The sequence below is a fragment of the Sminthopsis crassicaudata genome, chromosome 3 (assembly GCF_048593235.1).
Source record: "Sminthopsis crassicaudata isolate SCR6 chromosome 3, ASM4859323v1, whole genome shotgun sequence".
NCBI classification, from domain to species: Eukaryota; Metazoa; Chordata; class Mammalia; order Dasyuromorphia; family Dasyuridae; genus Sminthopsis; species Sminthopsis crassicaudata.
In genome coordinates, this window is record NC_133619.1 from 2,032,696 (window position 1) to 2,046,791 (window position 14,096).

Genomic DNA, 14,096 nt, shown 5'->3' on the forward strand with positions numbered 1-14,096 from the left:
GAATAATAATATTCCATGGCCTACATGGACCACAGCTTGCTCAGACATTCCCCAGTTGATGGGCAGCCACTCAGTTTCCAGTTCTTCACCACCACAAAAAGAGTGGCTACAAACATTTGTGCACGTGTGGGTCTTTTTTCCCTCCTTCTTTGGGATACAGACCCAGGAATGGCACTGCTGGGCCAGAGGGGATGTTGTTTGACAGCCCTTTGGGCACAGTTCCAGATTGTTCTCCAGAATGGTTGGATCACTCCACAACTCTACCAACAATGCATCCATGTCCCAGTTTTCCCACATCCCCTCCAACATTTACTATTATCTTTTCCTGTCATCTAAGCCAATCTGAGAGGTGTGAGATGGTTCCTCAGAGTTGTTTTAATTTGCATTTCTCTAATCAATAGTGCCTAAGAGTGTTTTTTCATCTAATTATGGATGCCTTTAACTTCATCATCTGAAAACTGCCTGTTCATATCCTTTGATCATTTACCATTTGGGGAATGACTTGTATTCTTATAAATTTTATAAGTTCCTTTATGTATTTTAGAAATGAGATCTTTATCAGAAACACTGGCTGTAAAGATTTCTCCACCTGGGAATATTGTGGAGTGTATATGGTAAAATGTTGTGGGAATCCCATTTTTAAATACTGCTCTCCAGATTTCCTGGTCATTTCTATTAAATGAAGGAGGAATTTGGGCTATGTCAGATCAGCCAATCAATTTAGATGGTGTTTCCTTCTTTCCTCTGTTGGCTCAGTCTGGTCATGGACACTCAGAATCATGGCAATTATTTAATTATTTCTGTTTTGTTGCTGCCTTTGTGTGTTGGGGTTTTGTTGTTAATATTGTAAAGTCTGTACAGCCCAAGGACTTCATACAACTTGTTATAGGTAGAAAGAATATTTTACTTTTCCCTGGTATTCACTTCTGGGAGCTCTTCTTATCTGATTTTTGTAATTTTTTTTCCTTCTCTTTTTTTCTTTGAGAAAATTGCTAAATTTCCCCCTTTTATTGGCCTTAAAAATAGAAACCTGTGGAAGAAATGATCAGCAGGATGACTTCAGAAAAGTCTAGAGAGTCTTACATGAACTGATGCTGAGTGAAGTGAGTAGGACCACAAGATCATTGTACACGGCAACAACAAGATTATATGATAATCAATTCTTATGGATCTGCACCCAGAGAGGGGACTGTGGGAACTGAGTGTGGATCACAACATAGTATTTTCATCTTTTCTGTTGTTGTTTGCTTGCTTTTTGTTTTTTCTCGTTTTTTTCCTTTTTAATCTGACTTTTGTTGTGCAGCACAGTAAATGTGGAAATATGGATAAAAGAATTGCAATATATACAAAACTCATGCTTTGATTTCCCAATTTAATTAGCCTTTTGATAGCTTCAAAGTTTCAGTGTTAGAAAGGGTCTTGAGGGCTGTCCATCACTTAAATTTTTTTTATTAAAGCATTTTACTTTCAAAACATGCATGGATAACTCTCAATATTCATCCTTGCAAAACCTTGTGTTCCAAAGTTCTCCCTTCCTTCCCCCCAACTCCTTTCCCAGACAGCAAGTAATCTAATATATGTTAAACATGTGCAATTCTTCTCTACCTAGTTCCACATTTATCATGCTAGATAAGAAAAATCAGATCAAAGAGGGGAAAAAAAAAAAAGAGAAAACAAAATGCAAACAACAATAAAAAGAGTGAAAATGCTATGTTGTGTTCCACACTCTGTTCCCATAGTTCTCTCTCTCTGGATGTAGGTGGCTCTCTTCATCACTGAACAAGTGGAACTAGTTTGAATCATCTCATTGTTGAAAAGACCCACGTCCATCAGAGTTGATCATTGTATAATCTTCTTGTTGCCATGTACAAGGATCTCCTGGTTTTGCTCACTTCACTCAGCATCAGTTCATGTCAGTCTCTCCAGGCCTTTCTGAAATCATCCTGCTGGTCATTTCTTATAGAACAATAATATTCCATAATATTCATAGACCACAATTTATTCAGCCAATCTCTAGCTGATGGATGTGCCCTCAGTTTCCAGTTTCTAGCTACTACAAAAAGGGCTGCCACAAACATCTTTGCACATGTGGGTCCCTTTCTCATAGATCTCTTTGGCTACAGAGGGAGCTCATGTTAAAACAAGCTGCTGGAATACTGCTTCATGAACTACTTCACTGCATTTGGGGCTGATTCTGATAATTTTGGAAGGTTTTTTCTTAGGCTGAATGCATTTGCTTCCTTGTCACTCTTTCCCATCCTCATCTTGCCCCCAGAAGAACATAGATATACATCCAATCTCATGCCAGACCTTCTCTGCGTCTGCCATTTGTGGATTTTAGATCCTGGTTTCCTAAGATAGGAGGGTCCTTCAAGCCCCTCTTTTGGCAGATGAGCAAAGTTTGGCCTTCCTTGGAAAATGAGCTCTCCTTGCTTACAGAAACAATGGGGAGGAAGGGTCTGTTAAGGAGCTTTTGGGGGCTTCCATCAGTGCCTACCATGCTCTGGGATACTTGGACAAGAGAGCTCCCCTCCTTAGCCTGAGCCACTCTGAGGTCTGGAGGATGGAAAACAAATCAAGCTTTTTCAGTGGGTTTGTAGTCAGAATGAGACACAGGGGCTTTGATCACTCCTAGAAGATCCCTCATTTTTAGAAACCATAATGAGAAACAGAAGCAGACAGGGTGGAGTTCGGGGACTGGCAGTTTGCCCCCCATGAGGGAGCATTACAATGCCAGGAACACACAGTTGGGTTTATTGTGACTTTCCTAACAAACTCGTGCTTTTTCAGGACAGAAATCTGGTTGTCATTATACAAGTGGGAAGCTAAGAAGAAGCAGGAAAAACAGAAAGGGGGGTGGTGGTGATGAGGGCCTTCTGAGTCATGTGAGTAGCAAGTGCTCATGGCCTTTTAAATCTCTTCAGAATAGGAGATTGTGCAAGAAAGAAATCAATTTTAGCTATCTTGACACCAAGGAGAGCCCAGATGAGGTAAAAGCCAAATGAATTTATAGTTGCAAAGGCTAATCTCACTTTTCCTCAACAGCAAGTTAAGGGGAAGAAGAGGAAAGGGGGAAAAGTTTTACTTTACTCTCTGAGAGAGGGGGAAAGGGGAAGAAGAGTTAAATAACTAGGAAAAGCAACAAAAGAAAAAGGAACAAAATAAATTAAGCAAAATTAAGGAAAGAGGTAATAAATGGGAGAAATGAGTATGTTTGAGGATAAGAAGAAAGCTAGTGGGAATAGGATTGTTTCAAAGTAGATTAGCTACAATAACTGAAGAGGAAAAAAATACTGTATTTATAGAAGGAAAGGGAGGAAAATACTAATCTAGACAGACACCAATAGTATAACAAATGGAGGACATTTTTTTAAAAATTAAAGTCTTACTCTCAATTTTAAATGTAAAGGGATTAAATAGTCCAAAAAAAAAGAAAAAAGTGACATTGAGTAAGAAACCAAGACCTCTCAACCTGTTACTTCCAAGAAATACACTTAAAAACCAAAGATATATACAAAACAAAAAAGGAACTGAAACAAAATTGACTGTGAATCTGTTGATTCCTGAAAAGCAAGAGTACAGTCATGCTATCAGGCAAAACATAAGTTATACATTCACAACCTAAAAAGGGATAACCAAAGAGCTAACACTATACTGAAAGGAATCATAGACAACAAATCAATATTGGTATTCAACTGACATGCTTCAGATGTCTTTGCATCCAGATTCACAGCAGAACCATAAACTGAGCCTAGAATATACAGGGGATTTCATGTCCTACTCTCGGTTTTGGGTAAATTCAACAGAAAGATCAACAAAAGGGAAAATATAAAATTTAGCAAGTTGCCAGAGAAGCTGGAGCCAAAAGACTAACCCTAAATTGCTAAAATATTGCATGTATTTTCAGCACCTCCTGGAACAAAAATTGACTATGTACAGAGCTATTGCAAATAAAATTATAAAGTTAATTAAACATGTCCTTTACAGATCATAAGGCAGTAAAAGTAGCAATCAGTTCATAGAACACATGCAGAAGACACAAATCAAATTGCAGATTTAACAACAAAATCCTAACTAATTAGTAAGTCAAAGAATAAATCATAGCAACAATTGTTAAGCATATAAAAGAAAGTAATAGTGATGAAACAAGCATAAACAGATTTCTGGGATGCAGTGAAAGCATTCCTCAGGTCAAAAATAATAATCACAAATATACATTCACAAAATTTAAAAAGTAAAGATTACTGAACTGAAGCTTTTATAAAATTTAAAAGGCAACAAATTAATCTAAAATGAGCACAACAGAGGAGATATTAAAAAAATTAGGGGAAAAACAGATCAGCTGGAAACAAAAACCATCCTAACAACTGATTTTTTTGAAAAGATTAATGCAGTTAGTAAACCTTTAGTCTGTTTAAAAAATATATTCATTCAAATAGTATCAGGCTCTATGTGACCCCATTTGGGGTTTTCTTGGCAAAGATATTGAGGGGGTTGCCATTTACTTCTCCAGCTGATTTTGCAGATGAGGAAACTGAGGCAGAGTGAAGGGACTTTCCCAGGGTCACATAGAAGCTGAATTTTACTCAAGGCCTGGCACTCTTGAGTCACCTATCAATAAAATAGTAAATTAATACGGTGAAATAAAATCCCATACATTCCAATTAAGAAAGTATCATCAGATCCTATTAAGTGCAATTATATGCTAATGAAACCAAAAGCATAAAAGGAATAAAAAGAATACGTTATAAAATGACTAATGGAATTCCCCGTTTTCTCCCTCCCCAACGGTAAGTGCCATGTGGGCAGGGATTGTTTCATTCTTGGTCCGTGTTTTTCCTGGTACGGTGCCTGGCACGGGGTGGGTGCTTGATGGTCTCCAGGCTGATGGAGTGATTGTCCAGGTTGCCAAGGTGAGCCTCTCTGACCTGGGTGGGTCCCAGTCCTCCCTGGGGCTCCTGAGTCAGGTCAGAAAGGCCAGAGTGGTCATTCTCGTGCCCACGGAAAGCTTGCAGCTTTTCGTTCTTTGGGTGAATTGAGTCATTGCTGTTGAGAAGGACCGTGGCCTGCCCTGACAGATGCTGGGAGAGCATCCCACTTGACACCGGGAGCAAGGGCTCTCCCTCTTCTGGCAGTATGTCTTTTCCAGCTGTCCTGGGACTTCTGGGTGGGGAGATCTTCTCCAAGTTGACGTCATGTGAAGGTCCAGAATTCCTGGTTTTCCATTTCCCACCATTTGACCCTTTTCTTTCCCCTTGAGAATATTAGTCTGAGATTTAATGTGCCCTCAGTATTGTAAATATTTTTCTTTGGAAAGGTCTGGAATGATTTTAAAATGAGAAGGGAGGGAGGGAAGAAGATCGAGGGAGGAAGGGAGGGAAAGAGAAAGCGGGAAGGAGAAAAGGAAAGTGAAGGAAGAAGGGAAAGGGGAAGAGGGAGGGAGGGAAGAAAACGAGAGCAAGATGGGGGAGAATAGAGGAAAGAGAGAGGAGGGAGAAGGGGAGACCTGCCTCCTCAGCCCCAGTTTATTAATCCCCATGCTTGTTTCTGCTCCATCATTCAGCCCTGGGCTCAGTAAGGTCAGGCTTATCACAATTTCCTGCTTTAATTTAATTTACGGGCCTGTTTTTGTTTGTGATTTGCAGTGGACCCAGCAGGACTTGCAGCCAGGAGGGGGCGGATGGGCTTCCCTTCCCCCCTCTCCCCCTCTCCCCCCTTGGGATTTGGGTGTTTGTTTGGACTTTTGAGTGACAGTCGCTGGCCCCGGGCTGTAATTCCATCCCGTCAGATCACGTCCCACGGCCCCTTAATTGGAAGCTGCTGCGGCTCCGGAGCCAGGTTTCCACTGGCCGCCTCTGGAGCCCTTTCAGAGGCCAGGGAGCGGTCTCTGGTGGCGATGGGGGGGTGGGCGCATCTTCCTGACTTGCCCCCACCCTCCTGGGGCTGTGGAACCTCCGGGGAGCTCAGGCCGCTTAGCCCCTGGGCCCAGCAGTGCCCTCGGCTGACTGGCACTTTCTGGGCGACTCACTGAAAGCTCTGTCACAAAAACAGGAAGGGCCCGCCTCCTCTCCAGGCCGGCGCCCGCTCTGCACTAACCACTGGTCTCCCTGGTAAATATGAATGTTTATCGCAGTGTCTCCCAGTCCCTCCCAATGGGCCGCCCCTTAGATCCTGGAGCCCTTGGTGGTCCTGACTCCAGCTGGGGAACTAGCTCCGGACCCCGACCGTGGCCCTGCGGTGCCTTCCTTTGCTCCAGCGCCATGTCTGAGCGGAGCTCGGAGCCACAGAGACCTTTCCAGGAAATCCTGCGCTGACTAAGCCTGGAACCCGGGCCGGTATAGGCCCGAGTGGGGGCGGCTGCCCCCCTCTGGAAGGAAGCCCCCTGACCTCCGGCCTCTGCAGCCAGAAAAACAGGGTTTTCTTTCGTTTTGGGCCCTCTTCCAAGGCCGGACTGAGAGCCAAGGTATTCCATCTCCCATTGTTGGGCAGGCCCGGCTCCTCCCCGTGCTTCTCCCCCAGACAGCCGGGAGGAGAGTCAGCGACCAGTTTTTACAGAGCCCTTTGCTGTATGCCCAGCTCCGTGCCAGGTGCAGTGTTTACTGTGCCCACTGTGTGCCCAGCCCTGTGGCGGGCACCATGGGGACTGTGCCCAGCTGTGTGCCGGGCACGTGGGCCTGTCTCATTAAGAGGGCGGTACAGTGCTGCTGTTTGACAGCCCCTTTTAGCGTGGCCACCTACTCTCAAGAGCCTTCCATGGCTCAGCTGGCTGAGTGGGGCAGGGAGAGGGAGGGTTCCAGCTTGTTTAGTAGATGGCGGGCTGATTCACAGCTCCACTAACAGTGCAGGAGTGCCAGGGTTCCTGTAGCCTTCCCGGCGTTGACCATTCTCCCCTTTTTCCTTTGGCCAGTCTGACGGGGGTGAGAGGATTTTGATTTGTATTTTTGCATTTTCTCTATTGAGCCCTGCTGACTCGTACATTTGACACCCACCTATCGGGAGATGACTTGTTTGGACGTCAGATTTTGTCAGAGATGTTTAAAGCAGAGGGTTTTTTTTTTTTTTTCTTAACCCAGAACTTTTCTTATTCTAGCAACATTGATTTTATTGTGTAAAAGCTTTTAAACTTTTTATAACTAAAATTGTTTGTTTCATCTTTATGATTTCCTGTATCCTTCTTGTCATCAGTTTCCCCCTTTCCTAGTAGAGTTGACAGACCTGACCTTTCATTCAGCTCTAATTTTCCCCTCCCCCTCTGGGTCTCTGATCTCACTGATATGTAGATTTTAATTTCCTCCCTCAGTCTCTTCTGTAACCTTCTAGAATTCTGCCTCAGGAGATCCACCAGATTGGTGGATCTCCGCCCCTCCTTTGCCTTCACTCTAGCCTGCATTTATACAACACTTTCTGATTAAGCCGAGGGCCTTACAAATATCTCATTATCCTCCAAGCTTCCTCTAAAGCTAGCTCAGTTACCACTTTCTCCATGAGATCTTTCCTGACCACAAAGGAGACTGTTAGCACTTGCTTCCCCTGATTCATTCAAAGGACACCCACTAAGCTCAGACCTTTTGGGAGGTGTTAGGGCAAAGTTGGGGGGAAATTCTTCTGAAATTGCTCTTGAAATGATTTTATTACTTATTTACTCACATGTATATTATGCCCCACTCCCCTATAGTAGACCTTTAATTAGGTGAAACTGAATTGACTTGAATTTCCCCCCCTTTTACATAGGGTTGTGCTTTAATTTTTAAAACATCTTATTGCCATAGCTGACATTTGTTGGGTAACAGTGGAGAGCAGTACGATACTATGGGGAGCAAGAACTTACTGAACAGGGGCCGGATCCTAACGCTGCCCACTTTCTGGGCCCGGCTCTCAACCTCTGAGCCCGTTTCCTCTTGTGTAAAACTGCCCGGGGTACCTGTGAAGCTGCAGAGCCACGAGTCTCTGAGCACTCTTGTTTTACCCCCGAGTTACTGGGAAAGCTTCCAGCCATTCCCCCAGCAGGCCACGCTGGCTCTTGCTTTAGTAGGCTTTTCTGGGCCCCGGACCTCTGCAGAAAGCTGCCTTGCCCTTTGATCTCACCTCATGCTCAGGACGCCAGCAGGAGGGGGAGGGATGGGACAGCTGTGCCCGGCTTGCAGGGCTCTTCTGGCTCCGCCGGGTTCCGTCATCTCCCCTACTTGTCCTTTCCCTGTTGGGGAAGGAGCCTTTGGCGTGGTCCCTCCGTGCCCAGGTGGGCGCCCCACGATCCTTGCTCTGAACAGCATTTCTTTCTCTCCCCCTTCCAGAAATCTCACGGATAATTCAGCTGGACTTGGACCTGAAGCACAAGACCAATATCCGCGAGCTGTTTGAAGAATTTGATAATTTCCCTCCCGGAGCCGTCATTGGGATTGCCCGAGAGATGCAGCCGGTCTACAGGTACTGACGCGGGAGAGGGAGGCTGGGGAGTCTCTCCTCAGTGGGGGCCTCGGCTTTCCCCCGTCACTGGGGGGGGCTCGGCTTTTCCCTGTCACTGGGGGGCTCAGCTTTCCCCCGTCACTGGGGGGGGCTCGGCTTTCCCCGTCAGGGGGGGGGCTCGGCTTTTCCCCGTCACTGGGGGGGACTCGGCTTTCCCCCGTCACTGGGGGGGGGCTCGGCTTTCCCCCGTCAGGGCGGGGGGCTCGGCTTTTCCCCAACACGGAGGAGGGGGGCCTCGGCTGGCGTCCTGGGCCGGGGAAGCTTAGGATCCTTCCTGGCACGATCGATTGTGAGCTTTTGGAAGGCAGGACCTTAGTGCCAGGGACGCCTAATAAATGCGCACGAATCCGGCGTTTGGGGCTTCTCGGTCTGCCCCCTCTCTGATCTGGGGCATCCTGGGCCTGGGCACCGGGGGTGACTTTTTAAGGGTTGTTCGGGTGTCCTGTGACTCAGAGAGGGAGGACCGGCGGGACGGGCCTGGGAGGGGAGGGCCAGATCTCCGCCGGGTGCCGGGCTTTCTCCACCGTTGTCCAGAGCAGTCCACACATTCCCCTTGCGGTGAGTGCTCCGCAGCCTGGCCCTCCCTGTGACCTCTGCGGGGCTGGCCGGGATCTCTTCTCCTCTACCCCCCCTTTCACAGAGGGCAAAGGCCCCGATGCCGCCGCCAGCGGGGGCTGCCCCCAGGTGAGGTCCCCCCTCCTGGGCCCCCTGGCCTTGGCCTGGGAGCGAATTCCCTTTCATTGGAATGATTAATTTCCCAGACTGAGGAAATGCTTTTCTGACTGTCATCTGCTCGAGACAATGGAGAGCCCGGAGGGGGTGGGGTGGGGGCTGACCTTCCACCTCCTTGGGGGCGGGGGACTTCTGGGCGCTGTCTGGGCCCCTCCTGCCAGGCGGCTGACCGCAGGTACACGTGGCCGGCTGGGCCCGGCTCTCTCACACGGGACCTTCCGCCAGGGCCCCTCCCCCCATCTGCGGTCCGGGCTGGGGCGTCTGGGGGGGGGGATCCAAGAACGAGGCTTGGGGAGCCGGGCGGCACCGCGCCCAGAGGGGGTCCGTGAGCCTGGGAGGGAAGAACGGAAGCCAGGGCTCCCCAGAGCTGGAGGCCTTTTCCTCCGGGCAGCCCGTGGGGACTGAGCGCCCCTTGGGGGACTGGGGATGGGCGTGGCCCGGAGGACCAGCTCGGGGGCGGGACAGCCTTTTGTCGGCCCCGCCCCAAGTGGGCGGAACGAGGGCTGGCCGGGCCAGGAGAGCCTTGGGGGCGGTCTCTGAAAGGGCGTGGCAGGCCCGCTGGGCGCTCCCGGCTTGCCTGCCCGCCCGCCCATGCCCCTCCGTGCCCATGCCCGCTCCAGGCCAGCTGGGAATGTTGTTCCTGGAGAACCTTCCAGCGTCTTCAGGCCTTTGATAGAAGAACAAAGAGTCGCGGGGACAAAGGGCCGCTCAGCCATTGGGGGGCTGCCTGGGAGGGGGAGGGGCGCTGACCCCAAGTTCAGGGACGTCCCTGCCTCCCCGGGGCCGCGGCCGCGTACTGCTGGGCCCTGGGGGCAGATGCACCTTCGGCACGTCCGGAGGGAACTCAAAGGGGACCGAGCGCCTGAGTGGGGCAGCACCTGGGGGGCCGCAGCGCCAGCTCCGAGGCGAGCAGAGCTTCCCACCCGGCAGGAGAGGAGGCGGCAGGGCGGCGGGAGCCCCCCGGGACCGCTGGGGAGCAGGCTGGGAAAGCCACTTGCTGTGCTCTTCCCCCTCCTCCCCCTCCTCCTCCCCCTCCTCCCCCTCCTCCCCCTCCTCCCCCAGACGGCAGGGTGCTCCTTTGGTCCCTGGTTTATCGAGGCCGGCGGCGCCCCGTGGCTTTCTCTGGTCACAGAGCGGGGTGTGAAGGAGCAGCTTCGGGGTCAGACTTCCCAGTAAATGAGCGGGTGTCCCCCCCCCCCAGCTTGGCCGGGGAGCTCCGGCTCCCTCCCCAGGGGGCAGAGCCAGTGCCCCACAATGGCCGCCGCTGGGGCTCTTTATTTGCGTTGGGAGCCTTTCCTTTCTCCGCGAGCTCCGTGGGTGGAAGCCCCTCGCCACGGGGTCTCTGGGACAAAAAGACACTGAATGTATCTTACTTGTAAGATTTCCAGAAAATTCCCCAATGCTTGGACTATGCAGTTCCACCGACAATGTATTGGTCTGCGCAGCTTTCCCGGCCTTCCAGTCTGACCTCTTCTCACCTGTGTGACCTCTCACCTTCAGTCCTCGACCATGGGGAGCACATGGTGGGAGCAGCTGGTCTGCGCCCAGTTTCTGCCCCGCTTCTGGCCCCCTCTCACTCACCTGCTGGCTCCCTCCTGAGTGACCGCGGCCCTCGGGGCTGCCCAGCCGGCTCCCCCCGCTTCTGGCTCGCTCCGGCCCCATCTCTTCCATTCCTCTGCCTCCTGGTTTCTGATTTTGATGCCTCATGACAGACTCTGAGGTCGGGAGCCCCTTCCTGTCCCTTTCCCCCCATTATGTCCCTTCACATCCCCTGTGTTCTTCCCAGTGACTTTTGTTATTCAGGGAATAATAGGAATAGATAGTAGAATAAAGACTAGAAAGGGAGCTGGGCCTTACTCCTGGCTCTGGGCCTTGGCTTCCTACCCGTGATGGGGCGCTCTCCAGAACCCCTTCCCGCTCGCTGCTTGTCACCTCCCTGCCCCCCAGGGACCAGCCTGGGCTCCCCACTCCCCCGACTCCCAGGCCTTGTAACTGGCACCCCGTTCCGAAGCCTGCTGGGCCCTGAGTTTCACTAACGGCTTCTCTTCCTCCTCCCAGGCACACCTTTTGGCAATTCCGCCGCGAGAACCCGCAGACCAAAGTCGGGGACCCTCCTCCCGACGGACTCCCCGGCTTCAACAGCGGCGTGATGCTCCTGAACCTGGAGGCCATGCGTCAGTCGGCGCTCTACCAACGGCTGCTGGAGCCGGCCACCCTGCAGCAGCTCACCGAGAAGTACCGCTTCCAGGGCCACCTGGGCGACCAGGACTTCTTCACCGTGGTGGGCATGGAGTACCCCGAGCTCTTCCACGTCCTGGACTGCACCTGGAACCGGCAGCTGTGCACCTGGTGGAAGGACCACGGCTACGGCGAGGTCTTCGACGCCTACTTCCGCTGCGAGGGCCACGTCCGGATCTACCACGGGAACTGCAACACGCCCATCCCGGAGGACTGAGAGCCGGGAGCGAGCGAGGCCTTCCTGTCCCCCAGGTTCTCCCCGTGCGGCCGGCCGTGGTTCACCTCCAGGGCCCTCGGGTGACGGGGAGGAAGGAGAAGCAGAGGATGACTGTCTTGGCAGGGATGAGGGATGGTCGCCGGGCTGGCCGGAGAACGGGGTGAGGGACGGTGGCCGGAGAGCAGCGCTGCCCGGGAGGGAGGGGCAGGATGAGAAGAAACACCCGGAAGGGTTCTCGTCAGCCATCCCCTCCTGAGCCAGACAATGTCATGTCAGGGCTCCCAAATGTCATCCTCGCTCGGACCACACACAGACCGCCCTAGAAATTGGGGCTGCCGTCTCGGGCGGGCACGTGACCATTGGAGCAGCCCGGGGGTGCCGAGGCCGGGGCAGGCTGGCTCTGAGCTTGGACGTCCGCCGCATGTTGGAGGCTCGTGTACCTGGCTCCCTGACTCCCTGTGGTCCGCTGGCTCCCGATCATGGTCATTATTCACCCTACTGTGGCTCTGAGCACTCTTGCCCGCAGGCCAGGAAGACTGGCTTCTCCCCTTGGGAAGAGCCGGTCCACCCGGCATTATTGTGTCCCACGGCTCAGCGTCCGGCCCGGTCTTTGGCTCCAAAGGCCGGCTGAGGGAGGCGGCCTCTCTGGGGCTGAGCAGAGGCAGTGGAGCTCAGGCAGAACCGCTGAGATGGGGCTGGCACGCCGCCCGAGGGCTCCGGGCCAGAGCTTAATAAATTCACTGGAAAGAATCCGTCCTCCTCCATTGCTTGTGTCAGCCTTCCCGGGCCGTTGTGGGCCGCCATGCCGGGGGACGGGCCGAGGAGTCTGCTCCCAGAATGGGAAGGAAGCCCTTGGCGGCTGCATCAAGTCGGGATGCTCGCCTGTGCACGGTGGAGCCGCCGCTTCGCCCTATGTTGGTTTCCCAGAGAAGCGACAGCCACCCGTTGTTTGCATTTGGCGAGCCAGGCTTGGGCCCCCCGGAAACCCCTTGGCTGAGAGGCCCAGGCTGAAGGGCAGCATCCCCGCGGGCTGCAGTGTGGCCCCAAACAAGCTCCTTCTAATCGCTGTATGGATCCGCCGGCTGCCAGTCACTCGCCCCAGGCAGTAACAGACCCCACCTAAGGGGGGTCGGCCGTGCATGGAGACAGACGGGTCTTTCTGGTAAAGAAACGCCCACATCCCTCCTCCCCTCCTTGCTGATGTGGCTGCCTCCGTGGCCCTGGCAGCGCTCCGTCACGCTGGATCTGCTGGCCCGGGGAGACCCCGCCACCTCCCTCCTCCCTGGGACGCCCAGCATGGCGCCCCCCTCCTGTGGTCCACTGTCCCCGCTCCTCCCTCAGGCCGGCCTCCCGGGAGCCTCCTGTCTGCAGAGTGAGCCCGGCCCCCGCCGCGCCAAGAGAAAAGGGCAGCGGATGGGCAAACAGCCTCCGGGGGGCCGCTCCCTGCGCCCTTAGCGCCTGCGGGAATTGGCCGACCTTGGGGTTGCAGGCGGTGGAAGTGTGGTGAGTGCAGGTGAGGGACCGTCTCCCCTCGCTCTCTGGGTCACCGGGAAAGCCTGGAGGGTCTGGGCCCCCTCGGGAGCAGAGCTTGGATCTGCACTGGGCATGCTCTGCCCTCGGCCGGGGCTCCCGGAAGCCTGCCCGCCTGGCTGCAGGGCCCAAGGGGGTCTGTGGGAGGGCAGGAGGCTCTGGGCAGGAGCCGTCCTCATCTCTCGTTGGGATCGGGAAGCCCTGCGGGGCTGGCAGACTCTCCCCGGGCTCGGGCGTCCTTCCTCCTCCCTCACCCCTAGTTTACCGAGAACCCCGGGCATGGGTTTGTGTTTCTGTGTGTGCATGTGTATACATATGGCGCTCCACGTGCACGAGTGCACGCATGCACACACACACACACACACACACACACACACACACACACACCTCTAGGCAGATTCAGAATGACCTGAGTTCAAGACCTGAGCCTCAGACACTTCCTGGCCGTGTGATCTCGGGCAAGTGACATCTGTTTGCCTCAGCTTCTCCAACTGTAAAATGGGAATAATCACACCATCTACCTTGCAAGTTTTTGTGAGGATCAAATGAGATGCTATTTGTGAACTGTGTCTTACAGTGTCTGCCATATGGTAGGTGCTTAATAAATGCTTATTATTACTGTTATTAGAGTTTTGCATGTTTTTTCAATAAATCTCAAAAATTTTTAAAAACTTTCAATTCAACAAATATTTATTAAGCGCCTATTATGTGCGTGAGAAATGACTCTGCTTGGATGGGGGTGGGAAGGCAAAAAGGAAGTGGTTCTTGCCTTTCGTGACCTCACGGTCTGCATGAAACGTGTCAGGTGAGTAAATGAGAGAGCGAGAGAGAGACAGAGAGAGGGAGGGGGAGGGATAGAGGCAAGGAGAGGGAAGAGAGAGAGAGTAGGGAGCTGGAGAGAGAGGGACATAAATGG

General features: G+C 52.2%; 1 protein-coding gene across 1 annotated transcript in view; it reads left to right on the forward strand.

Moving 5' to 3' along the window:
- XXYLT1 (xyloside xylosyltransferase 1) overlaps positions 1-13,804 on the forward strand; it is a 35,050-nt gene extending 21,246 nt beyond the window's left edge. The window contains exons 3-4 of the mRNA XM_074297810.1: positions 8,292-8,424; positions 11,254-13,804. Coding sequence (XP_074153911.1) covers positions 8,292-8,424; positions 11,254-11,650 — 530 coding nt within the window. The 3' untranslated portion in view covers positions 11,651-13,804. The remainder of the gene's footprint in view (positions 1-8,291; positions 8,425-11,253) is intronic.
- The last annotated feature ends 292 nt before the right edge of the window (positions 13,805-14,096 follow it).